Raw genomic sequence first — 26,181 nt, forward strand, 5'->3', positions numbered from 1 at the left:
AAACTCCTCACTCTTGGCTTCCAAGCTCTCCATCCCCTTGCCCCATCCTACCTCACCTCCCTTCTCTCTCTCTACGGCCCACCCCGCACGCTCCGCTCCTCTGCCCTCACCTCCTCACTGTCCCCCGTTCACGCCTGTCCCGCCGTCGATTCCTGGCCCACGTCCAACCTCTTGTCTGGAACGCCCTCCCTCCTCACCTCCACCAAACTCACTCTCTTCCCTTCTTCAAAGCCCTACTGAGAGCTCACCTCCTCTAAGAGGCCTTCCCAGACTGAGCTCCCCCCTTCTCCCTCTGCTCCCCCTTCACCTTCCGGTCCTCCCCTTTCCCCCTTCACCTCCCCTCAGCTGAGCGCCCTTTCCCTTTCCTCCCCCTTCCCCTCCCCTCAGCACTGTGTTCATTTGTATATATGATTTATTACCCTATTTATTTTGTTAATGAGGTGTCCATCCCCTTGATTCTATTTACCTTGATAATGTTTGTCTTGTTTTTGTTTCGTTCTGTTTTGCTCTGCCGTCTGTCTCCCGCGATTAGGCGGTGAGCCCGTCATTGGGCAGGGATGGTCTCTCTCTGTTGCCGAATTGTCCTTTCCAAGCGTGTAGTACAGTGCTCTGCACATAGTAAGTGCTCAATAAATACTATTGAATGAATAAAATGAGGATGAAGACTGTGAGCCCCATGTGGGACACCCCGATGACCTTGTATCCCCCGCTCCGGCCCCGGTTTTTAGAACAGCGCTTGGCACATAGTAAGCGCTGAAATGCCAACATGATTATTATTCTATATGTCCTTTATGCTCACCCAAGCGCTTAGGACAGGGCTCTACACACTGAGAGCGCTCAGTAGATAGGATGGACTGACCCCGAGCAGCTTCCGCCCTGCTGCCGGGCAAAGGGCCGGGCCAGTGGGCGGGCCGGGCCGGGATATGCGCTACTGTGTGACTGTGGGCAAGTCACTTAACTTCTCTGGGCCTCAGTTACCTCATCTGTAAAATGAGGATTAAGACTGGGAGCCTCACGTGGGACAACCTGATGACCCTGTATCTACCCCAGCGCTTAGAACAGTGCTCTGCACATAGTAAACGCTTAACAAATACCAACATTATTATTATTATTGAGAGGTCACCTCCTCCAAAAGACCTTCCCAGACTGAGCGTCCCCTTTTCCCTCTGCTCCCTCCCTGCTCCCCCTCCACCCTCTGCTCCTTCCCCCCTTTCCCTCTGCTCCTCCCCCTCTCCCCTCCGCACTGTGCTCATTTGGAGATATTTTTATGACCCTATTTATTTTGTTAACGAGGTGTCCTTCCCCTTCATTCTATTTATGGTGATGATGTTGTCTTGTTTTCATCCATCTGGCTCCCCCCCCCCCCCCCCCGTTAGCCTGGGAGCCCGTCACCGGGCACGGCTGGTCTCTCTCTGTTGCCGAATTGTCCAGCCCGAGCGCTTAGTCCAGTGCTCTGCACAGAGTAAGCGCCCAATAAATGCGTGGCTCAGTGGCAAGAGCACGGGCTTTGGAGTCAGAGGTCATGGGTTCGAATCCCGCCTCGGCCACTTGTCAACTGCGTGACGGTGGGCGAGTCACTTCACTTCTCTGGGCCTCACTTCCCTCATCTGGAAAATGGGGATGAAGACTGGGAGCCTCACGTGGGACAACCTGCTTCCCCTGTGTCTACCCCAGCGCTTAGAACAGTGCTCTGCACATAGTAAGCGCTTAACAAATACCAACATTATTAGTAGTAGAGAAGCAGAGTTCGAATCCCAGCTCTGCCACTTGTCAGCTGTGTGACTGTGGGCACGTCACTTAACTTCTCTGGGCCTCAGTTCCCTCATCTGTAAAATGGGGATGAAGACTGTGAGCCCCATGTGGGACAACCTGATTCCCCTCTGTCTACCCCAGCGCTTAGAACAGTGCTTTGCACATAATAAGCGCTTAACAAATACCAACATTATTATTAGTAGTAGTAGTAGTAGTAGTAGTACGATTGAATGAATGAATGCAAATTAGGGCTCGCCCCCTTGGTCACGTGGGCTCAGGTGTGGGCCGGGCCTCTGGACGGGGTCACGTGGGCCCAGGTAAGGGCCACCCCCCCCCCCCCCGGGGTCCGCCCAGTTTCCACCTTCCCGCTTCCGCGGGCGGAGGGCGTCATGGAGGCGGTGTCCGGCTGGAGCCCCGGCACGGTGGCGGCCTGGCTGCGAGGTCGGTGGGGGCGGGGAGAAGATGGGGGTCCCCCCTCCCGGGGGTGGGAGTTGTTCGCGACCCCCCAAAGTTGGGGGCACCCGGGCCTGTCGTCTTTCCGCAGAGGTGTTCCCCGAGGCAGGAGACTGGCCCAGTTGACCTCTCCCAGTTGACCCCCCCCCCCCGGGGTCATTCATTCCTTCAATCGTATGTATTGAGCGCTTACTAGGTGCAGAGCGCTGGACTGAGCGCTTGGAATGGACAGTGGGGCAACAGATTGGGACCGGCCCTGCCCCACCAAGGGCTCCCAGTCGAAACGGGGGAGGCGGACCACAGGACGAGGAGTCTGGCCACCGAACAAGGAGTCCGGCCGGTGACCCCCCCCCCCCCCCCCGCTCCGCAGCAGGAGGCCAGCCGCCGGAGAGACGGGGGAGGGGGACGGACAGGAAGGCCCATCCTCTGGGTCGTCCCCGGGAGGAGGGTGGGGGGTCCCGGCTCTTCAGGCCGTACCCCCTCGAGGGGCCCCACTGACTCGAATGAGAATTTTTAGGGCGCCCCGCGTCTTCACTCTGTGGGTGTAGGTGGCGTTTCCCCCGTACGCGGGGGCGGACTTCATTCGATGGTATTTCCTGAGCCCTTACTGTGTGCAGTAAGAGAGTTACAATTCTAATTCTCTTCCCCTCTTCAGATCCCCCCTTAAAGCGCACCTCCTCCAAGAGGCCTTCCCAGACTGAGCTCCCCCCTTTTTTCCCTCTGCTCCCTCTACCCACCCCCCCTTCACCTCTCCGCAGCTAAACCCTCTTCTCCCCCCTTTCCCTCTCCTTCCCCCTCCCGTCCCACCCCCTCGGCACTGTACTCGTCCGCTCGACCGTCTATATCTTCATCACCCTATTTATTTTGTTTAATGAGATGTACGTCACCCTGTTTCTATTTATTTGCCATTGTTTTTATGAGATGAGCTTCCCTTTGACTCTATTTATCGCCATTGTTCTCGTCTGCCCGTCTCCCCCGATTAGACTGCAAGCCCGTCAAAGGGCAGGGACTGTCTCTATCTGTTGCCGACTTGTCCATTCCAAGCGCTTAGTACAGTGCTCTGCACCTAGTAAGCGCTCAATAAATACTACTGAATGAATGAATGTGCGGAGCGCTGCACTAAGCGCTTGGGAGAGGACAGTGGAACAATAAACAGGTAATTTCCCGGCCCACAAGACTTAGAAGGCACATCCCCATACCATAATAATAATAATAATAATATTATAGCAGTCCTTATCCTCTCAAATTTCATTCTCCTTAGTTCATCCATTCATTCAATCGTATTTATTGAGCGCTTACTATGTGCAGAGAACTGTACTAAGCACTTGGAATGCACAGTTCGGCACAGATAGACAATCCCTGCCCAACAATGGGCTCACAGCCTAAATGGGGGAGACGGACCACAAAACAAAAGTAGTCTGGTGTCAATATCATCAAGATAAATAGAATCGTAGATATATGCACATCATTAACAAAATAGAGTAATATCAGTTGGAGGGAAATGTTACCATCCTCAGTACACCTACGTCTCTTGTGGAAAACGTTAGACCGTGAGCCCCCTGAGAGACAGGGACTGTGTCCAGCCTGATTCAGGTATCTCAGTACATAATTTGGTGCTTGAAACGTAGTAAATGCTTAACAAATGCTACGTTAATAAGCTTAGCCGGATCTGTGGCTGATAAGTCCGAGGTGTGGGGGGTGGTTAGGGAAGGTAGGATGACCTGCGAGGACGAGTGGGTGTGGGGGGGTGGTGAAAGAGGTCACTGAGGGCAGGAAATATGTCTATTTATTGTATTGTACTCTCCCAAGCGCTTATTACAGAGCTGTGGAAACAGTAAGCTCTCAATAAATACGATTGAATGAATGAGTGACCTATCCCGTGGTTCTCTGGGGGCAGGGTCCTCAGCCAGCGGTGGTCTCCATAGCAATTCCTGTCCTGGGGAGACCCTGTGTTAAATCAATCTGCCCTCCCCTCTCCCCAGGGCTGGACGAGTCCGTGCAAGGCTACCCCTTTGAGCAGTGGACATTGACGGGCCAGACCCTGCTCCAGCTGACCTACCGTGACCTGGAGACCCTGGGCGTGCATCGCGTCGGCCACCAGGAGCTCATCCTGGAGGGGGTGGAGCATCTCTACGCGCTGGTGAGCGGCTGGCGAAACGTGGGGGGACCGGTCCCGGGGTCCGGCCTTTGCCCCATGGCTGCCTCCACTGTGCCTGTCTGCCGTCACCCTCGTGCCCTCGGGGTCCCTAGGGTCCTCTTGGCGGGCTCGTTGGGAACCAAGCCGGGGTGGGCTCTGCCCCACACCTTTCGTTCACCCGGTGCCCGTGGGGAATGGGGGAAGTGGGGAAGGGGCCCTGTCCTGGGGGTGACCCTGGCTTGTGTTCCTCTCAGAGCTCTGGTCTGGAGACGGAGAACCTGCAGAGCCTGACCACGCACCTGCGGGTGGTCACCCATACCCTCCATGGCCTGGTTCAGAACCCCAGTGAGGGCAGCGTGGGCACGCTCCCGCCCGCCATCCTCTCCTGCGTTGTCGAGCTGGTGCGGGCTGCGTGGGATCTCTTCTCTTGGCTCAATAGGTACTGTGTGGGGGTCGTGGGGTGGGGGGCACTGCTCCTCAGTGCCCCTGACCACAGCCTGGCCATGAAGGATGACCTGCCCCCTCCTGATGACACCTTGCCCTCTTTCCGGTCTGGCCAGGCAAACCTGTTCACCACCCCCGTCACCCCCTTTCTCCTGCCTCCTTATTTCCCCATCCCCACTCCTGGAATGCCCTCTCTCATCCCAAATGCTAGAAAAATTACCTCCACTAGAAGGTCTTCCCAGATTAGCCCCACTTGTTCTCCAGGACACAAACCCCCGTGCACCTCCCCCCCCCCCCACCCCAGCGTTTTTGTCAATTCCTGTTTCTAGGGTTTGGGATCTTGGGTTTCGTAGGGCTCAAGGGGGGCCCAACCTCTGCTCTGTGGTTCTGGGTGCCCGGGGGTTTATTGCTTCTGCCCTTTGGGTTTTGCATTTACTTGTCTGTCTGACTCGGTCCATCTATCTATGTGTATCTGATCTGTGTGTGTGTGTGTGTGTGTATCTCTTAAAGTGCCAGACCCTCACCACCCCTGTCCCCAAAGACTGATCGTGACTCTTCCTCTCCCTGTGTCTCTTGCCCCAACTCAGGTCAGGGCTGTGTGCCTAGCGGAGGGAGGGAGCCAGGAGGATCAAGAACCCAGTCAGTCATATTTATTGAGTTCATACTGTGTGCAGGGCCTTGTACTAAGGCCTCGGGAGAGTACAATATAACAATAAACAGACCCATTCCCTGCCCACAGTGAGCTTATAGTCTAGGGGGGCCCCCATTTTGTTTCCTCCCCCCCAGGTATCTTTTCTGTCAGCTCAATGACTACTCAGCCTGCCAGGAGATAGTGGGGCTGTGTGCCCAGCTGGAACAGACCCTGCACGAGGTGCGTGATGGCCAGACTGGCAGCGGGGGCGGGGGCACCTGGGGGGCTCTCTATGGACCAGAGTGGGTGGGCATGGGGGATACCCAGGCGGGTCGGGGGAGCACCTGGATCCTGCTGACTGGATCCCAGCCGGAGGGGGAGGAGAGGCGAGGGTTGAATCAGGGCACAGGGCGTCTGCTGTTCTTATTATAGCCCGCCTTTGGCTGGGGTTTGGGTCGGGGGATCAGGTGGCGGAAAGGCAAGGGACTTGTAGGAGAAGACCACCCTCCTGGGCCCAGGTTCGGAGTTGGGGTCAGAGGGGTTGGGGGGCCTTAGGGGAAGGTGCAGGGTGGAGAGCAGAGGGGGGCAGTGAGGCCGAAGTGGGACAGGGGATTGATCCAGCGGCGGGGAGGAGCCCGGAATCAGGAGGAGGGTTTTGAGGCCTGACCCGGTGGCCTTTCCCTGAGCCTGAGACTTTCTGGGTCCAGTCTGGTCAGCTCAGGGACAGGGAGAGGGAGCTGGGAGCTTGTTCAGCATTCACCCACTGATAAGAGGGGAGGGAGCAAGCGAGGGGGTGGAAATGGGCTGGAGGCTGGGGAGGAAGCCACTAGTTCTTGACTGGAGCATGCCCCAGGCCTCTTAGGGTCCAGGAGAGAATCTGGGCCCGATGGGCAGAGCTTGGTAGGGGGTGGAAGCCCCTGGGAGCAGGCCCTCTCCCCGCCTCCCAAAGTTTTCCGAGTGCCATGTTGGGGAGAGGCTTCAGAGAGGGAGGGCACTGGGATTTGGGGGTACCCTCCAACCCAACTGGTCACCTCGCTTAGCCGGGACTCTTCCATTCCAGGACTCTCCAGAGGCCGAAAAGGAAACTCATATCCTGACGATTGTACGTGGCCCCGGGGGCGGGGAGGAAGTGGGTTTAGGGCTGGGGTGGGGGCAAGCCGGGCAGGCTGGCTCTCCTGTCCTGACCCTCTTCCCCCTCAGTGCAGCCACGTGGCCGCCATCTGCGACACCATCCTGGGCTGGAGCCCCGAGGAGCTGCTGCGTCAGCGGGCCCAGCTGCAGCCCGTGGCACTGACCCCCTCACGGCCCCTCGCCTGCCTGGTGAGACCTGGGACCCTCCCAGCGGCCCCTCGTCCCGCCCCCTGGCTCCCTGGGGGGAGGCTGAGGGGGGAGGCTGTGAGGCTTCCCTGGAGGGGTGGGACACGTAGCTCAAAGGGAGGGAAATCAGGAAGTGGGTCCCCTCTTTACCCCACCTCCTCCCGAGGCCTTCCCGGTCATCCCCTCCAGCCAGATGTTCATTCTTTGCCCTCCAAAGCTGTCTCCACCAGCTCACTTGCTGGATCCTGGGCTTCTCAGGGTCTTCTGAACCCGGACCTGGGGGCGAGTGGGGAGGGACCTGCCTGCGTACTTTGAGGTCCCTGAGGGCAGAGCAGGGCCAGACACTCATGGGAAGCAGCTGGTCGTGACTGGTTCTCTGCCTAGTCTTCCCGCGTGACTCTTGGGGCGTGGGGCCAGGGTCTGCAGGGCCAGGGTCTCTGCGGCACGGGCATCGAGATCCACAGCACCAGCAGTGGCCGGCATTTCGTGTCTGGGATCAGCCCTGAGGTGAGACTCTCCAACCCCAACCTCTCCCATCCAGATGGCTCAGGGCTTGGAGCCTTCTCCCCTCATCCCACCAGGAAGCCGAGACCACCCAGATCCCGCGCACTTCTCTGTGTGTGTGCGCGCGCATGCCTCTCTCTGTCCTCCCCAGCCATCTGGCCATCCGGCCCGCTGCAGGGCCGGACAGTAACTGTATAATCCCGCTCAAGGCCCTCAGCTGCTCCAGAGAAAGCTCCTCCTCTGATACTAAACCAGGTGTGGGGCAGGCCTGGAGGCAAGCGTCCTGACTGCCCCCCTCCCACTTCTCTCGCTCCCTTCTTCCCTGCAGTTTCTGGCTGGAGACCACTGCCCACAGCTCCTGCCTGGTGACGAGATCATCCAGGTCAATGGGCAGGTGGTGGTGAGTGGGACTTGGGGTCCCCGGGCGGGGTTGGGCTTCCCTATCCTGCCTCTGCCCCCCGCCCCCACCCATCCCCCTTTCTTCGCACCAGGGCCCACCTGACCCTCTTTGCCTCCCCCTGGCCCCAGGTGGGCTGGACCCAGTCGAACCTGGTGAGGAAACTTCTGGAGGACCCGGCCCACGCCCATCTGCTCCTGAAGAACGTCCCAGTGCCAGACCCGGAGTCGCCTGCCTGCTGCCCTTTGCCCGGGCCTTCTTCCCGCTCTCCTTCATCTGGCCCTGAACCGCTAGCCCACTCCCCTCTACCCAGCTCTCTGCTCTCTGCCCACTCCCCTTCACCCGAGCCACCTGCCCGTTCCCTTTCTCCCAGCTCTGAGCCACCTACCCGCCCCCCTTCACCCGGCTCTGAGCCATCTGCCCGCTCCCCTTCACCCGAGCCACCCGCCCGCTCCCTTTCACCCGGCTCTGAGCCACCTACCCGCTCCCCTTCACCCGGCTCTGAGCCACCTGCCCGCTCCCCTTCACCCGAGCCACCCGCCCGCTCCCTTTCGTTTGGCTCTGAGCCACCTACCCGCTCCCCTTCACCCGGCTCTGAGCCATCTGCCCGCTCCCCTTCACCCGAGCCACCCGCCCGCTCCCTTTCACCTGGCTCTGAGCCACCTACCCGCTCCCCTTCACCCGGCTCTGAGCCATCTGCCCGCTCCCCTTCACCCGAGCCACCCGCCCGCTCCCTTTCACCCGGCTCTGAGCCACCTACCCGCTCTCCTTTACCCGACTCTGAGCTACCTGCCCGCTCCCCTTCTCTCAGCCCCAGGTCCCCTGCCCACGCCCCTTTGCCCGAGCCGCCTGCCCGCTCCCTGTCGTCTGGCCCCGAGCCGCCTGCCTCTTCACCTTCACATGACCCTGAGCTTCCTGCCTGCCCTGCTTCTCCTCTCCCCGGGCCCCCTTCCTGCTCGCCTTCTCCTGAGCTGCTTGCCCGCCCCCCTACACCTGGTTCCAGACCGTCTACCCGCTCCCCTTCGCCCGACCCCAGGCCTCCCATCTGCTCCCTATCGCCTGGCCCTGACACACAGGTGGGTCCTCACTGAGGAGGATACCCCCGGGGAACGGGGGTGGGAGGAAGGGTCGAGACCGGACACTGACCCGGCCCCTCTCTCTGTTCTTTCCCAGGCTGCCCTCGGCCCTCCAGCCTCGCCGACGCCTAGGTGACTGCCCCTCTTGCAGAACTCTGGGTGGGGATGGGAAGTGGGGGTATGGGGGTACCTGGGAGAGGGAGAAGATCCAGGCTGGGCCAGCTCTCCGCGGCACCCCCTCCCCCACAGCCCCAGGCCGGGAGTAACCGACTGGCTCTGCCCCCTCAGAATCTTCATCTTCGACCAGTGTCTGTCACCGGAAGACCCCGTCTTCTTCGGGGAAGGTAGGAGGGGCTGCCCCTCTCTCGGCCTTAGGGGAGCTGGCCCAGGCCGGGGCATCGTGGAGGAGCCTGGCGTTGCTGATCCCTCAGTCTGTCCCCCTCCCGGAGCCGGGCTCCCGAGTTCTAGCCCCAGGACGGGGTAGACCGGGAACTAGTGGCCCCGCCTTCCCCCTTCCCTGCCACGACCGCTCAGTTGGACCCACAACGGACTTTTTGAGAATGGGGAGGCTGGCCGTTGCCTTCCCTCCTCACCGAGCAGCTCGGGCTGGGACCCGGGGGACTTTCTCTCTGCAGACTCCAGCCTGCCTCCAGAACTGGGTGCCTTGGTCTTTGACACCGAAGTCAACAGTCCTGACCCAGAGACCAAGGTGGGCACCGAGCCAGAGCCACCAGCCGAGGTAACCCCTCCACTCCTGCCTCCCCCCGCCACCTTCCCTGCCGTCCCCCACCCAGCCTCACCAAACCCCGCACCTTCTGCCAAAGTTCCTTCTTCCAGATGTGGTATCCCATCAGCCGTCTCAGACAGACTTCTCTGGCTGGTTATTTGTCCCAGATCTGTTTATCCACCTCTGGGCCCTCCCCCTACTTCTGCTGTCCTTCCCGTGGGACAGGGATGGACGTTTATAATTCTGTGGGGACCCAGCTCTTCCTGAGGGGTGACGGGTCCAGCGGGCCAGGTAGGCCCGGGGGGCCGGCGAGCTGGGGGCCCTGGACACAAGCTGGGGGGTGGGGGTCAGGCCTCTCCCTGGCCCTCAAGCTTGTCTTCCCCTCTTCACTGCCCTCCTCTTCCCATCTCTTGGTCACGCAGACTCTAGGCTCAAGTCGGAGGAAACCCAAAGGTGAGCGAGGTACTAAATGAGGGTGACTTTGGGGGTTCCCCACGGAGACGGAGGGTGCCCGGTGGGCTCAGGGAAGGTGGTCGGTGGGCTTGACCTAAGTCCCCTGTCCCCGTGCCCCCAACGCAGCCCCCCCACAGGGAGCTGAGCAGGCCGAGGCGGGGCGTCCCCGGGCCTGACCCTGAGCCCCCCGTCTGCCCGACAGCAGGGGTGGCGACGCGGCTGAGCCGCCGGCGGGTCTCGTGCCGGGACCTGGGCCGGGCCGACTGTGACGGGTGGCTGCTGCGGAAGAAAGACCACGCGGGCTTCATGGCGCAGAAGTGGCGACGCTGCTGGGTGGTGCTGAAGGGGCACACTCTCTACTGGTACAGCCACCCACAGGTCAGGGCACCGGGCGGTGGGTATCGGGCTGGGAGCCGGGGGGACCGGATGGTGGGGCTGGGGGTCCGGGCAGTGGATGCCAGTGACTGGGGGGGGGGGGGGGTGAAGGGTAACGAGTGCCAGATCAAGGCCCAAAGCTCTGCTTGGGGACTGGGCTGTGGCTGCTTCCTTCTCTGTAATGGTATTTGTTAAGCTAGGGAAGCAGCGTGGCCTAATGGATAGAGCCCAGGCCTGAGAGTCAGAAGGACCTGGGCTCTAATCCGTTGCCTTTCCTCCTTGAAAGACCTGGGTTCTGATCCCGACTCCGCCACTTGCCTGCTATACGACCTTGGGCAATTCTCTTGTAACTTCTCTGGGCCTCAGTTCCCTCATCTGTAAAATGATAGCCCCATATGGGACATGGACTGTGTCCAATCTGATTAGCTTGTGTCTACACAGCGTTCAGTACAGAGCCTGGTACGTAGCGGATTCCGATTGAAAAAAAGAAAAGCGCTTAATATGGATCAAGCACTGTTGTAAGAGCTGGGGTAGATAGAAGTGATTCGGGTTGGACACAATCCCTGGCCCACATGGCGCTCCTAGGCTGAGGAGAGAGCCTCTTTTTTCTGGGAAGGCGTTTGTGTTTAAAGATCCTCTCTCCACTCCCAAATCTTCCCCCCCCATCCATGGTTCTCCAGGACGAGAAGGCCGAGGGCCTCATCAATGTCTCCAACTACAGCCTAGAGAGCAGGCAGGAGCAGAAAAAGAAATAGTGAGTGGCAGCGGCGGGGGGAAGGGTATTCGATTGAGGAGGCTGGGCGTGGTGGGAATCCGAGAAGCACTGGCAGTGTTGCCGGGCTGGGGGGGCGTTGGGGCAGGGGTGGAGAGTTATGGGCAAGGGCAGGTGGTGACGGGCATCTTCCCCGGGTGGCAGCGTGTTCCAGCTTACCCACGAGGTGTACAAACCGTTCGTCTTTGCCGCCGACACCCTGGATGACCTGAGCATGTGAGTGAGGGTCAGGGGTTGGGGGAGGAGCGGGATGTCCGCGGCCCACTTGGTGGGGGTTGGAGGCGGGGGGTGTCCCTCCCTCAGCCCCGGGCTGTAAGCTAGGAGGGTCCCCGCCGCTGAACCAGCCACCGCCCCCGGTCTCCCCTCCCCGTGCCCGCTCTCTGCAGGTGGGTCAGCCACTTGGTCACCTCTATCTCCAAGTACCAGGCACCCAACCTGGCGGTCTCCCAGAACGAGGAAGGTGGGTGCAGCTCCCAGGACCGAGGGTCTCGCCCTGCCCCCCAGCACTGGATGCCCTGTGACACATCCCTCCCCTGTGACCCCCTCCGCTCCTTACACCCCCCATCGCTCGACACCCCGTCCCTTGACCCCCTCTGCCCCTGACATCGCCCATCTCCTGACATCCCCCGGCCCCTGACTCTGTGACTCTCTCCACCTCTTAACATCCCCTCCCCCTTGACATCCCCCGCATCCCAACGTTTCCCCACCCCAAGCTGGTCCGTGCTGGAGGGGCCGCCGCTCCCCAAGCCGTCTCCGGTTAGAGCTCCTCCCCGCCCGCCAAACCTATGACTTGTGCCCCCAGACTGTTACAGTGAGACGGAGGCCGAGGACCCGGATGAGGAGATCAGGTCCAGAGCGGGTTCTGTGAGTGCCGGCCTCGGGCGGGACGACGGGGACGGGTGCTGCGGGGGCGGCTGGGCGGATTCGTGAGGAGGGGCGGGGGGTTCACGCCAGCCTTGTGGCCCCACAGGCCGCCTCGGGGCGAGCCCAGCACCTCCCCAGGGACGACAGCCCCCCTGCCCTCAGGACCCCGCGGGGCAGCCCCGGGCCCGGCCACAGGAGAAGGGGCAGCCCGGGGCACTCCCAGACGTGGTCCATCGGTGAGTGAGTTGGGGAGGACCGGGCCGGGCCCTTATCTTCTCCTTAGGTCCCGCTCCCTCTCCCCACATCAATCCCTAGTTTGTCCCCCGATCCTTTCCTGTCCCCATCTTATCCCTGGACTGGGGTGGGGTGGGGTGAGTGGTTTGTGAGTGCCCGCGCCCCTCTTCCTCCCTGTATCCCTTCTCCCGCCGCCACCGGTCCCCCCACCGCAGACAGCGGCACCTCCCTGTGCCCGCAGATAGCAGCGACGTGGCCATGGAGGCGCTGGTGCAGGGCCTCCGGCAGGGCGGGGTCTCGCTCATCGGGCAGCCGCAGCCTGTGACCCACGAGGAGTACCGCAGCTCCTTCGTCCGACGCAACCGCGACCCCCACATCAACGAGCGCATCCACCACGTGCGGGCCCTGCAGAGCACCCTCAAGGTCAGCACGGTGCCCGGCGGGGGCAGTCGAGGGGGGCGGCCACTAACGCCCTCAGGGCACCCGCGGGCCAGGGAGAGGTCAGCCCTCCCCTCCTCCTCCCTCCCTCTCTGTTCCTTCCTCCTCCTCTCCCCTCCCATTCCCTCCCTTTTCCTCCCTTTCCTTCCCTCCTCTTTGCTTCCACCCAGACTGAGAGGAGAACGGAGCTTGCAATGACGGTAATGGTATTCACTGGGAAAATGGCACTGTACTAAACGCTTGGGAAAATAATAATAGCAATAATGATGGTATTTGTTAAGCTCTTACTGTGTGCCAAGGACTGTTCTAAGCCGTGGGGTAAATACGGGGTAATCAGGTTGTCCCACTTGGGGCTCACGGTCTCATCCCCCATTTTACAGGTGAGGTAACCGAGGCACAGAGACGTTAAGTGACTTGTCCAAAGTCACAAAGCAGACAGGTGGCAGAACCAGGATTAGAACCTGAGAAACCTGAGTTGTATTTCCCTGACCTCGAGGAGCTTACCCGTGGGGGACACCCCTCCGTCTTCCCCCTGCAGCCCACCTGCACAAAGCAAAGCACTGTGGAGGGGCCCCAGGGTTTGGGGGGCTGGGGACTACTCCAGTCCCATCGCGGCCCCTCCCCTCCCCACTCTTCCCGCAGGCCAAGCTGTGTGAGCTGCAGGTTCTGGACCAGGTCCTGCAGGACCCTGCCCTGACCGGGGAGAAGTTTCGTCGCTGGAAGCTGCAGCACCAGGAGCTGTACGCCGAGGGGCCCGGGGGCTGGGTCCTCGCCGGAGCGGGGGCCGGGGGCCCGAGCAACCCCTCTCCCGCTGCCCCGTGACCGCCGGGGGCCCGGCTGGTGCTGCTGATCCCCGGCCCCCGCCGAGGGCAACCGGGCCTTAGGGCATCGGACGTTCTTGGTCCTCGGGGTTCCTGTGGCCCAGAGTTCTCGGTGGTCAGGGTGACCTTCGTAGGGGCAGGAGGGCCAACCCTCAGGAGCAGGAAGTGCAGGTGACCGACTTCCCTCCTCTGCCTCCCTCAGGGGCCGGGCCCGGGGGCTGGGGACAGGCCTGCTGGGGTGAACTGGACCAGCCTGCCCATGCGCCTCACCCAACCCCCGCCCCGTTGCCCACTGCCCGCAGCCAGGGGTTGGCCCAGGCCCCCTCCCCAGTTGTCTTGCTAGGATTGACCGGGAAGCCTCCCCCTCCTCCCCTCTAATCATAATTTTGGTACTTGTTACGCGCTTCCTTCCCCCATGTCCCCTTCTCCCCAACCCGCACCATTTCCAGCCACCCTGGGCACCGCGATTGGCCCTGGGCTTGACTCTGTCCCGTGGGGACCGGAAAGCGGGTCAGGGTCAACTTTGTCTCCTGGGATTATCGCTGCAGTGATGGTAGGGGACTTGTGTGGGTCTTGGACCCCAACCTGCAAGGCATCACTGGCCACACCTCCACTGGAGCATTTCACCCTTCCCCGCCACGGCCCCCCCGTGGCCATGGCTCTCTGGGCTGACGCCCCTCCCCTCCCCTCACGCATCCTGGACCAGAGGGGAGGGGGCCCGAGGAGGAGGGACCCCAGTAGAGAGGAGACGGGGGACTCCTGCAATAAAAACCCAGGTTCAGGCACCTCGCTGTGGTACATCTTGATGTCATTTCAGGGGCGTCAGGGAGGGGAGGGAGGTGGCGCTGAAGGGAGGAACTGGGAGAGGGGGTGTTGGGTCCAACCAGCCTCCCCACTCCCATCCCACGTGACCAGAACCTGGTTTGCCGGAGGTGAGGGAGAAAGCTGGGTGTCTCTGGCCCGATGTGAGGGGGTCCCTCGGGCTGCTCAGCTCTTCCCTGGGTTGCGGTGCTGGGCGGGGCGGGGGAGGTGGCTGGAGCCGGAGGCAGGATCTAGACAGGCAGGAGATCCCCGCCTGCCTGCTCTTTTGGCGCCCACCATAAAGGGCCAACCTGATTTCAGCCATGCCCTCCCTCCTGCCCGGCCCTCATCGGGACTGCTGTCGTGGCCGGGGGACCCGACCCTCAAGACCCCCCTTTGAGGGGGGACGTGGGGGTCACTGCCCTCCCTCCTCCCGCACCCAGAATCCCAGCCACACGCTACCTTCCCGGCTCCGCTCTCCCATCTGAATCAGGACTTTGGGGGTCCCCGGGGTGGGTTCTGGAGGTCTGCCATTATGAATTTCCCATCATTCCCCAGGTTTGGGCCCCTGAGACCCAACCAGTCTCAGAAATGGGTGGGGAGCATGGCGGTGGCGGGACAAACCCTTTCTCCCGCCCCCACCCTCAGCCCGCCAGCCAGAATGCGGAGCTGCGAGGTCACAATGACCCGGCGGGGGCAGAATCAGCGTTCCGTCGGGCGTGAGGCCTTGGCACCAGAGCTGAGAGACGCAGCCATGAGCAACTGGAGGTCTTGGTGGCGCCATTGGACGGACAGCAGCAACATCCAGCCCTTGACCCTCACCCGGGTGTGCTGTCCACTCCGCCCCCGACCCCAGCCGGCTCTACCCCTTGCAGGCCACGATCGTCCCGGCCTGGCTTCCGTGCCCACTTTTCACCCCTTTCAGTGTGGGGAGAGAGGGGAGCGAGGGGCAGGGTACTATGGGGAAGGGGGGGGCGTGAGTGAGGATGGAGAGAGAGAACGAGAAGCAGCTAGTGGACTGAGGGTTGGGGGTCTGGGCGTGATGGGGTATGGATAGGGAGATCAGATTAGGGAATTGGATGTGGAGCCTGGGGGTAGGAGGTAAACAGACACACTGAGGTGTTGAGGGAGTGGACGGGAGGTTTGGGTGGTTTGGGGTGGGGGGACAGGCAGAGCCAAGTCTCTTACAGCGTGCCATCATCGTCATCGACGGTACTTATTGAGCGCTTACTGGTGCAGTGTACTTTACTGAGTACTCCTACTAAGCTTGTCCCTTTTGCCTCGCTGTTCACCACCTTCCCCCAGTGGAAGCGCCAGTGGGAAGGGAAGAATGCTCAAGGAGAAAATGAAAACCAGAGTTTCATCAACCGGCATGACATCGTCTTCTCTCGAGTGAGGCCTTATTTGGGATGCCCCGGCCCTAAACCCGGGTACCATTTTCACCCACTTGGGCACCCTCCCCACCCTGACCGCCCCCCGGCCCCACGACCCACCTGGGCACCTTCCCCACCCTGGACCCTCCTGGCCCAAACAGCCATGTGCTCCAAACACTTCCTTCCCCAGAAACCCTTACCTTCCAGGCAATTCCATCAGGGCAATTATTATTATTATACCCGGCCACCCCTCCACCCCAGCTCACCCCCTTCCTTCCCTCCACCCGGGCACAACCCCTGCCTCTCCTCCACCCTGGCACACCCTTGTCTTCCTCCTCCCCCTCTCTGCCCCTACCTGCCCTGGGCACCAGCTAGACCAGGAATAGAAGTTGTCTGAGCAGTGCAGCCCAACTCTTGTCCCAGCACAAGCCACTCCCTCTATGGGGGGGGAATGCCCACTCTCCCTGGCACAGATGCCCACTCCCCTGCCCGCAGGATGCCTGGGACATGCAGGAGTTCTTCGCCAAGATGTGCATCAGGCAGCTGCTGCAGCACCCGGCCTTTCAGGCTCTCCTGGCAGTCCTGCTGGTCGTCAACGCCTTCACCATCGCCCTCCGCACCGATGTCTCGCTCAGCCAGGTCGCCCCGGCGCCCCTCCGGCCTGTCGTGCCCTCCCGCTGGCTGCCCTCCGCCTTCCGCCCCCTGCCTCCTTGCATCCAGATGCCCGTGGGGCAGCTAAGAGGTTTCAGCGCAGAAAGCGCTGTCGACCGAGTGGGAGGGCCTGGGATGGAGGGATTTGGGGCAGGGGCTTCTGCGTTCCCCCTCCCTTATTCCCTCCCACTCCTCACCTGGAGCTTTCTTATGGTCCCATCCCCGGACCAAGTTTCGGCCGGGAGAGGAGGGGACACGGTTGGGAGGTGGCGGGATGGGGTTTGGAGATGCAGCCGATGCCAGAGAGAGTCTCGATCTGGGGTCGTCTTGTCCCCCTCGAGAATTCTCGGGTCTTGTTAGAGACCCCAGGTGAGCGAGGCAGGCTGGAGTCTGGACTGACGGGCCTGGAGGGGCTGTGGTGGGGAGGGGGATGAGAACCAAGGGTTCTTCCCCCTGGCTGCAATCTCCTGGGACCAACCAAAGGCCACCACCAAGGCCCGACTGATATTATACCACTCTGCCAAAGTCTTGGGTGATTTTATCCCTCCTTGACCAAGGCCGAGGTGATTTTTGTCCCTCTCTCCCCGAGGCCGAGATGATTTTATCCCTCCCTCTCCGAAGCTGGGGGTGATTTTTATCCCTCTCTGAACTAGGTCGGAGTGATTTAATTCTTCCCCATCCTCTCTCACAGAGACACTATGAACTGTTCTCCGCCTTGGATGACATTGTGCTGACCATCCTCTTCTGCGAGGTCTTGCTTGGCTGGTTCAACGGCTTCTGGATCTTTTGGAAGGTTTGCCGGCCTTATCTCGGAAGTGCTCCCGTCTGGTCTGCCCAGTCCCAGCGAAATAGAGCAGCCTAGTTAAAAGAGCCCGGGCCCAGGAGTCGGGGGATCTGGATTCTAATCCCACTAATAATAATAATTGCGTTATTTGTCAGGAACTGTAGTGAGCCCTGGGGTAGATACAAGATGACCGGGTCCCACATAGGGTTCACATTCTAAGTAGGAAGAACCACAGGTATTCGATCCCCATTTCTCAGATGAGGGAACTGAGAGAAGTGAAGTGGCCTGCCCAAAGTCACACAGCAGGTACATGGTGAAGCCAGGATTAGAACCCAGATCTTCTCACTCCGAGCCCTGTGCTCTTTCCATGCCGCTTCTCTGCTTGCAGTGTGACCTTGGGCAGGTCCCGTCACTTCTCTGGGCTTCAGTTTCCTCATCTGAAAATTGGGGATTCAATACCTGTCCTCCCTCCTGTCTAGCCTGTGCACCCTATTTGGGACAGGGATTGATAATCTCGTAATCTACTCTAGCGCTTAATACAGTGTTTGGCACATTAGTCAGCGCTTTACAGATACCACTGTTGATAGTAACCCATTCATTCCCACTGAAAAAGTAGCTGTGACAAATGTGATTTTCCCATAATCCAAGATTCTTGAAGAGCGCAGCCCCCGTGTCCTAGGAGAACTGGTTTGTATATTTAATTATTCATCTATTCCATCCTGCCTTATCCTTCCTACCACCCATTCTTTCCTTGTTCCTCCCGCTTCCACCGTTAGTAAGTAATTTCCATCTATCCGCCTTCCCTGTTGGGAGACCCCGAGAGCTGCTGGAGGGCTGGGAACCGGGGTATCACGGCGTCTGTTTATTGTTGTATCGTACTCTCCCAAGCATTTAGTACTGTGCTCTGCACACAGCGTCCGAAAAATGCAATTGATTGATAGAGATCGGTCTTGGGAGACCGAAGGTCATAGGTTCTAATCCCGACTTTGACTTTGAGCGAGTCATTTCACTTCTCCGTGCCTCAGTTCCCTCATCTGTCAAATGGGAGTCAGACTGTGAGCCCTGTGTGGGTCAGGGACCGTGTCCAACCCAATTAGCTTGTATCTACCCCGGCGCTTAGGACAATTCCTGGCACATATAGTAAGCGCTTAACGGATATCACAATTATTACTATTATTTTTGTTATTATTACTGCTGTAATTAATCAATCAGTGGCTTATATGGTGTACTTACTGTGCTCAGAACACTGTACTAAGTGTTCAGGACAGGGTCCGGCATGCTTCAGGTGCTCAATGAGTGCCCCGATTGGTTGATCTTCCTGCTTCTGACCCCCCCACTTTCTCCCCTCCCACCCGTCTCCCTCTCCCAGGATGGCTGGAACGTCCTGAACTTCATCATCGTCCTTAACCTCTCCCTGGCGCTCTTCTTTGACTCGATGAAGAGTAACGCTTTCCTCTATACCCTCAGGTGAGGGGTTCATCGCCAGCACCCCCAGATTTTCTCCCCGGCCCCCACCTCACGGCCCTAAGCTCCTCCCCTTCTAGACTGTAAGTTCGTTGTGGGCAGGAAATGTGTCTGTAGAGAAGCGGCGTGGCGTAGCGGAGAGAACCTGGGCCTACGAGTCAGAAGGTCATGGGTTCTAATCCCGGCTCCACCACTTGTCTGCTGTGTGATCTTGGACAAGTCACTTCACTTCTCTGGACCTCAGTTCCCTCATCTGTAAAATGGGGATTGAGACTCGTGAGCCCCACGTGGGACAGGGACGGTGTCCCACTCGATTTGCTGGTATCCGCCCCAGCACTTAATACAGTGCCTGGCACATAGCGCTTAACAGATACCGTAATTATGATTACTCTCCTTGTGATAAATTGAACCTCGAGCTTGACTCCTTGGAGTTGCACCCATTTTACAGTTGGGAAGGCTGAGGCCTGGAGAGAGAGCGGTCCGGCCCGGCTGGGGGTCCCGGTGGGTCAATCCGACGCTCGCAGGGGCTGGGGGGAGGTGGGGCAGAGCCAGAGAAGGCCGGCTGGTGTGTCTTGCGGGGAGGGGGCACAGCTCCATGGGGAGTCCTGAGCCGCTCGCCCCCACACCCCCCCAGGTTGGTGCGCCTGGTGCAGGTCTGCATGGCAGTGGAACCGCTGGCCCGGATCATCCGCGTCATCGTGCAGTCGGTGCCGGACATGGTCAACATTATGGTGCTCATCTTCTTCTTCATGCTGGTCAGTCCCGTCCACCCCCTCCGCGGCCCATCGGCCCCGGACACCCCGCACCGGGGCATCCAGTCCGCCGGGCCTCGCTGCCTCTCCTGGATGATGGTCCCAGGCTTGTGCCTGTACCCCCCCGCCCCCCTTGGCCTGCTGGGCTTAGTGCCAGAAGCCCCTAGGGGAAGCACTGTGACCTACTAGATAAAGCCCGGACCCAGCAGTGAGGAAGATCGGGGTTCTAATCCTGGCTTCGCCACTTGTCTGCTGTGTGACCTTGAGCAAATCTCTTCACTTCTCTGGCCTCAGTTCCCTCATCTGTAAAATGGGGTTTGAGACTGTGAGCCCCACGTGGGACAGGGACTGTGTCCAACCCGATTTGCTTGTATCTATCCCAGCTCTTGGTACAGTGTCTGGCACATAGAGTTTATCAAACACCACCTTTATTATTTATTATTAACCCTGTGCGATCGGTGTCCGTGGGGGGCAGGGGGAAGACCCCCTTCCCGCCTCCCTTTCGGGCATTCCCCAGGCCTGTGTTCAGGGGAGCTCTGGAGCCCTCCCCTTGCCCATCCAGGCAGGGTAGACGGGGGACTGGGCCAGGGGACGGGCCTCCCAGTTCCGAGTCAGACTCTGGGATCTGTTCCGGGAACAGTCCCAACTTAATGGCTGTCAGCACACCTGCGCCGAGGAAGCCAACGGCACCATCCTTCATTTCCATGTCATTTGCATGTCACCCACACCATCTTCATGTCCCCTAATGATTAATAATAATGATAATCGTGGTATCTGTTAAGCACTTACTATGTGCCAGGCACTGTTCTGAGTTCTGGGGTAGATACAAAATAATCAGGTTAGACACATGGGACTCCCTGTCTTCAACCCCAATTTACAGATGAGGTAACTGAGGCCCAGAGAAGTTAAAATGACCTGCCCAAGGTCACAGAGCAGACAAGTGGTGGGCCCAGGACCTTCTGACTCCCAGGCCCACGCTCCATCCACGAGGCCACGCAGCATCCCTCCCTGCGCACCGGCCCCGGCCCCTCCTCCGCAGCCCCGCCTCTCTCTGTCGCTCCACAGGTTTTCTCCGTGTTTGGCGTCACCCTGTTCGGCAACTACATGCCCAAACACTTCCAGAATATCCAGGTGGCCCTCTACACGCTCTTCATCTGCATCACGCAGGATGGCTGGGTGGACATATATAACGAATTCCAGTGCGTACCCCAGGGTAGTGGAGGCGGGAGGGGGTTGGGGGGTGGTCCGTCCCGGGCCTCCTGCCTTCCGGGATCTGGAAACGGGTCAGCTCACTGTGCTGGGGGGTCGCGGCTCGGGGACCCAGGCGTGGCACCGGGACCACCACAGGCCGAGGCCGGGGTCTGGCCCATGAGACCGAGGGTAACCCTTGGCCCCAGGCCCGACCGATTCCAACTGGATTCTGTGCAACTGAAAGGGAAGGTGGAACTTCATTCGTTCATTCATTCATTCATTCAATAGTATTTATTGAGCGCTTACTAGGTGCAGAGCGCTGGACTAAGCGCTTGGAATGGACAATTCGCTTCACCCTGAAGCCTTCCTCTTTTTTCTCCTGCTGCCTCGCTTCCATCCATATAATAACAACAATAATGATAATAACTGTGGTACTTCATTATTCTTCTTATTATTTGTTAAGTACTTGTTCTGTGCCAGGCACTCTTCTAAGTGCTGGGGTGGATACGATCAAACCGGGTTGGACACAGTCCCTGTCCCATGTGGGGCTCACGCTCTTAACCCCTATTTTCCAGATGAGGGAACTGAGGCCCAGAGAAGTGAAGTGACTTGTCCAGGGTCACAAGTGGAGGAGCCGGGATTAGAACCCAGAGCCTCTGACTCCCAGACCCGTGCTCTCTCCACTAGATCGTGCTGTTTGGGGTTGGCTTGAGTGTGATGCCCAATTCCTTTTCACCCCCTTCCTGTTTATTTATTCCTCTGCCCGGTTTCTCTTCCGCTACCCCACCTGGCCTTGGCCCCGCTGCTTGATTTTTTTTTTCTTTTCTCTTCCACCCGCTGCCTGATTTTGATCTTCAAACCACCACCCTCCCAGTCCGAGTTCACCGCGGGTGGCTCGCTTGGGTGCTACCGTTGTTCCGAAGGCGGGGTCCCCGGGACTGGGAGACCCCTGTCTCGGGTGGTGACGCAGCCCACCCTCCCCAGGATGGAGCGGGGCCAGTACAGCCTGCAGGTTGGGAGCGCTCTCTACTTTTCCATCTTCATCACCGTCGGCGCCTTCATCGGCACAAACCTGCTGGTGGTCGTGGTGACCACCAACCTGGAGCAGATGATGAAGATGCAGGAGACGTTACTGATGCAAAAACAGCAGCAGGAGCAATTTGCCAATATAGAGGTAAGGCGGAGAAGCAGCGCGGCCTAATGGGTGGAGACCGGGCCCGGGAGTCAGAGGGACCTGGCTTCTAATCCGGCTCCGTCGCTTGTCTCCCGTGGGACCCTGGGCAAGTCACTTTTCTTCTCCGGGCCTCCGTTATCTCATCTGTAAAATGGGTATTGACCGTAAGCCCTACGAGGGATACGGAATGTGACTGACCTACTTAGCTTGTCTTTATTCCAGCACTTGTTCGGTGCCTGTACACAACACAGCACAACGATATAACCGACGCATTCCCTGCCCACAGTGAACTTACGGTCTAGAGGGACTAGTAGGTTGGATGGAGAGGAAAGATTTTAGCGATTAAGGCTACCTGGCATTTATCAGGCGCCAAGCACTGTGCTAAGGTCTGGGGTAGATACACCGTGATCGGATTGGGCACGGTTCCCATCCTACCCAGCTGTGACAGGGAGAGCAGATATCATCTCCCCATTTGACAGATGAGGAAGCTGAGGCCGAAAGAGCGTGGTTTAGTGGCGAGGGTCCGGGCCTGGAAGACGGAAGGACCTGGGTTCTAATCCCGGCTCTGCCACTTGCCTGCTGTGTGACCCTGGGCAAGCCATGCGGTGCCCTCTCCTGTCCTGGCCCAGGTATTTCCTGAGCGCTTAATGTGTGCGGAGCACTGTACTAAGCACTCGGGAGGAGACAATATAAAGAGGATGGGACCTCACCATCCCCACCACCCCTGCAGTTCAGCATGGACGACGACGGAGCCCCAGAGCTGCAGCTGGTCCACTGCAAGGACGTCCAGGAGGAGTCCGCCCAGTTGCCCACCAAGATGCCCCTGGGGACCAGGCCCCTGAGGAACCTGACCGACCACACGATCGATGACTTCTGCCTGGTGCTGGAGGCCATCCAGGAGAACCTCTACCAGTACAGGCAGATCCGGGATGAGCTGAACAGGTAGGACCCCGTCTGCCATCCATCCTTCCGTCCGTCCGGGGCCGGACCCTGTGAGGGGACAGGAAACGTTGGCGTCCGAGGGCGGAAACCCCCGCCCGTCGATCTGCCGGTCGATGGTATTTACTGAGTGCTTTCCTGGACTAAGTGCCTGGGAACTTGTGGACAGCCGTGGGTCTACCTACTCTACATTGCACTCCCTCAAGCGCTTAGTACAGAGCTCTACATCCAGTAAGCGCTCAGTAAAGCCATTGATAATGCCGGAGATAATGGGCAGGATCCCATTACCCATGGTCACTCAGTCATATTTCTTGAGTGCTTACTGGGTGCAGAACACTGTACTGAGCACTTGGGAGAGTACAGTAGAACAATAAACAGACACATTCCCTGCCCCCAACGAGTTTACGGTCTAAAAGAGCTCACCGTCTAGCAGACCCTGGAGTCAGGGACGGTCCGGGCCTGGTCCTGGACCCTGCCGGGGAGGGAAATAACCTTCGGCTAGGAGGATTGATCGATTGGTTCATTCATTCATTCAATCGTATTTATGGAGCGCTTACTGTGTGCAGAACACTGTACTAAGCGGTTGGCAAGTACAATTCAGCAATAAAGAGAGACAATCCCTGCCCACAACGGGCTCCCAGTCTAGAAGGGGGGGAACCAGACATCAAGTTCTCGCCCCCTTGGCTAGCAGGATTGGTCGATCGACTGATGGATTGGCGCCGGAGGCTGGGGTGGTCTGGAGCAGGACCCGCGGTTGGGAGGAGCCTCAGGCGGGACCTGACGAGGAGAGTTTGCCAACTCTTGTAGCGTCCTCTCCCAAGTGCTTCGTGCAGCGCTCTGCACAGCGGAAGCGCTCAGTAAATCCCACTGATTGATGGAGGAGATCCGGAGGAGGGGAGGGAAGGAGAGCTAGCCACAGGCCCTGCTCTCTGTCCCACTCCTTGCAGGATTGTGGAGGAAGTGCGCTCCATCCGCTTCAACCAGGAGCAGGAAGAGGAGGTAATGCAACGGCAGTCGACCCCTCTGGGCCCCACGGGCAGCGCCATCTCCATAAACGTCGCCGGGGACACCAAGACGGACCTCATCACTGCCCTCATAAACTTGGACCGGGTACATTGGCCTTACCCCCGCACCCCCCTCCCGGCCACCCACCTCCTTCGACCCCAAACCGGGAGTGACTCTGCGGTCAGCTCCATGCCCGGCCAGCTTGGGCTGGTGCCACGCCATCAGAGAGAGAGACACCACCCCCCGTTATGGGGAGAGGGCACCGGCGGACGGGGGGGCTCTATGAGGAAATTCTCCAATCCAGTGCTTGTTGGCGGGGGGTGGATGAACTGGCCTCTCCAGTCACCAGAGGTGTTTCTTTTATGGTGTTTGTTAGGCCCTTACTATGTGCCAGGCACTGTACTAAGCGCTGGGGTAGATACAATCTAATTAGGTTGGACACAGTCCCTGACCCACACGGGGCTCACAGTCTTAGTCCCCATTTTACAGACGAGCTAACTGAGGCCCGAGTTCACACAGCAGATAAGCGGCAGATCCGGTATTAAAACTCGGGTCCTTCTGATTCCCAGACCTGTGTCCTATCCATTAGACCGCACTGCTTCTCTCTTGGTGTGATAGGATGAGCCCAGAAACCCAGATGCTGCTTTCGGTCGTGCCCCCGGCCTGTGGCGTGACCTTGGCCGAGCCACTTGACCTCTCTGGCCCTCAGTTTCCTCATCTGCAAAATAGGGGTGATAGCCTTTCTTCCTCCCTTTTAAACTGTGAGCATGGGATGGGGAAAGAGACAGGGACGGTATCCAATCTGATCACCTTTTATCTAACCCAAGGTTTAACCTGGCTCTTGGCACACAGTAAGTGCTTAATACCAACATTGAGAGAAGTGAGAGGGATGCAGGTTAGACCCCATTGTGATGGTGGTGGTGAAGGGGGTGGCGAGTAGGGGTCAGAGGCAACCATAGGTAGGACGTTAGATGAGATCAATCAGTTTTATTGTGGTAATTGTTAAGCGCTTCCTACGTGCCTAGCGCTGTTCTAAGTGCTGGGATAGAAACAAAATAATCAGGTCTTACACGGGTCTCACATTCTAAGTAGGGTGGACCACACGTATTGAATCCCCATTTTACAGATGAGGGAACTGAGTCACAGAAAAGTGAAGTGACTTGCCCAAGGTCCCGCAACAGGTAATTGGCGAAGCCAGGATTAGAGCCCAGGTCCTCTGCTTCCCAGGCTTGTGCTCTTTCCACTAGGCTATGCTGCCTCTCTAAGGGTATTTATTCTCAGTGGAGCGCTTACAGTGAGCAGAACACTGTACTAAGCACTTAGGAAAATACAGTACAACAGAGTTGATCACTGGAAGACCCCCCCTCCTCACTCTCTCCTGCCTCACTTCTCAGGAATCTTCCTCCACCTTCCCTCTTAAGGGAGGAAACCTGCCTCGGAAGCAGAGCTGATGGAAGTGGAAAAGCCCCAGGCTCGTCTAGCGGCTCACTCGCCGCCCTTCCCTCCCTCCGTGGTGCCCCCTCGCCCCCGGGCACGGCCTGCCCCGTGAGCTGGTCCCGTCTGCCCCCTCCTGCGAGGCCTCCTCCCCACGTGAGGTCGGCTTCTCCTCGAGGCCGTCGGCCGCGAATTCTGCCCAGATGGAGAGCGCCAGCGGGGTGAGGATGAGAGGAGGAGCTGGACCCGGAGGGGCCGGAGCCAGGGCCCGCGGGAACCGAGAAGAGGGTCCAGCCCGGCGACGGGCACCGCCGGTGGCGGTGGCTCCTCGGTGGGGCATCGGGCGCCTGCCAAGAAGCTGGGCCCTAGGGTGGGCTGGACGCAGAGCCCTGGGAGGCGCAGGGGCCGCTGGGGAGGGAAGGCTGGTCCTGCCAGGCTCGTGTGTTGGAAGAATAAAGCGTTCTGAGACCTGCTGCTCCCCAGCACCGCCCAGCCTCTCTCTTCATTACCACTGGGCCACTGTGCCCGCCTTAAGGCTCGGAGGGGAGAGCTGTCCTTCTGCGAGGGTACAGAGGGACGGGAGGGGGTGGACTCTCTTTGGGGCTGGTTGCGACGCAGGGCTTGGGGTGGGACGGAAGCGGTAAATAGAATGATGGTTGAGGTCTGAGGAGGACAGATTGTGAAGCACAGGGCAGGAGCTGCAGCTGGAAGCAGATCGCCTTCGGTCAGTGACAGCAACTCTGAGCCGGGACCACAGAGAGAGACATCGGATGAGGAAAACCCTCCTCCACCCGCCACCCTCAGGGTAGCTCAGAGTTACCTAGGAGACTGACTTAAAGGGGAAGAAATCCACCTTCCCCCAGGGGCCTGGATATCCTCCCAGAACCCCCAGGCCCAAACTGTGAAATGGGAAAACCCACCTGGAATGGAGCCAGAGAGGATTAAGGGATATTAATTAATTCGTTCAATCATATTTACCGAGTGCTTACTATGTGCAGAGCACTCTACTAAGCACTTGGGAAAGTATAACACTGGAGTGGGGAATGGGGACTTGTTGTGCAGTGACTTGTCTGCTGGTTTGATTGATTAAAAAAAAAAATTACGGTATTTAAGTGCTTACTATGTGCCAGGCACTGTACTAAGCGCTGGGGTAGATATGAGATAATCGGGTCGGGCGCAGTCCCTGTCCCACATGGGGCTCCAGGTCTTCATTCCCAT

At 59.2% G+C, this 26,181-nt stretch overlaps 2 protein-coding genes and 1 long non-coding RNA gene across 6 annotated transcripts; 2 read left to right on the forward strand and 1 right to left on the reverse strand.

The window, feature by feature from the left end:
* Positions 1-1,961: 1,961 nt before the first annotated feature.
* CNKSR1 (connector enhancer of kinase suppressor of Ras 1) lies at positions 1,962-14,180 on the forward strand. Of its 4 annotated transcripts, none has more exons than XM_029081362.2 (21): positions 1,962-2,193; positions 4,188-4,345; positions 4,597-4,781; positions 5,573-5,657; positions 6,478-6,519; positions 6,618-6,737; positions 7,152-7,241; positions 7,567-7,638; positions 7,767-8,711; positions 8,809-8,843; positions 9,000-9,055; positions 9,347-9,450; positions 9,861-9,891; positions 10,094-10,269; positions 10,947-11,020; positions 11,183-11,254; positions 11,425-11,498; positions 11,841-11,902; positions 12,009-12,138; positions 12,378-12,559; positions 13,217-14,180. In XM_029081362.2, the coding sequence occupies exons 1-21, from the start codon at positions 1,983-1,985 to the stop codon at positions 13,394-13,396; spliced, it is 3,084 nt and encodes a 1,027-aa protein (XP_028937195.2). In that variant the 5' UTR covers positions 1,962-1,982; the 3' UTR covers positions 13,397-14,180. The 4 variants fall into 4 exon arrangements, with proteins under 4 accessions (XP_028937195.2, XP_028937196.2, XP_028937199.2 ...); XM_029081363.2 differs by having other exon boundaries at positions 10,097-10,269; XM_029081366.2 differs by having other exon boundaries at positions 9,347-9,420.
* A 2-nt stretch (positions 14,181-14,182) lies between these two features.
* On the reverse strand, positions 14,183-14,826 carry LOC114817455. Its single transcript, XR_003765314.2, has 2 exons — positions 14,659-14,826; positions 14,183-14,447 (listed from the first exon to the last, which is right to left on the reverse strand). It is a non-coding gene; the product is annotated as an uncharacterized LOC114817455 (long non-coding RNA).
* Positions 14,827-14,924: 98 nt separating this feature from the next.
* CATSPER4 (cation channel sperm associated 4) lies at positions 14,925-25,448 on the forward strand. The gene is made up of 11 exons (XM_029080296.2): positions 14,925-15,022; positions 15,502-15,588; positions 16,065-16,208; positions 16,912-17,013; positions 18,374-18,471; positions 19,103-19,223; positions 20,286-20,419; positions 21,396-21,585; positions 22,316-22,527; positions 23,472-23,634; positions 24,924-25,448. The coding sequence occupies exons 1-11, from the start codon at positions 14,951-14,953 to the stop codon at positions 24,978-24,980; spliced, it is 1,380 nt and encodes a 459-aa protein (XP_028936129.2). The 5' UTR covers positions 14,925-14,950; the 3' UTR covers positions 24,981-25,448.
* The last annotated feature ends 733 nt before the right edge of the window (positions 25,449-26,181 follow it).

This window comes from Ornithorhynchus anatinus, chromosome 16, assembly GCF_004115215.2.
Source record: "Ornithorhynchus anatinus isolate Pmale09 chromosome 16, mOrnAna1.pri.v4, whole genome shotgun sequence".
Taxonomy (NCBI): domain Eukaryota; kingdom Metazoa; phylum Chordata; class Mammalia; order Monotremata; family Ornithorhynchidae; genus Ornithorhynchus; species Ornithorhynchus anatinus.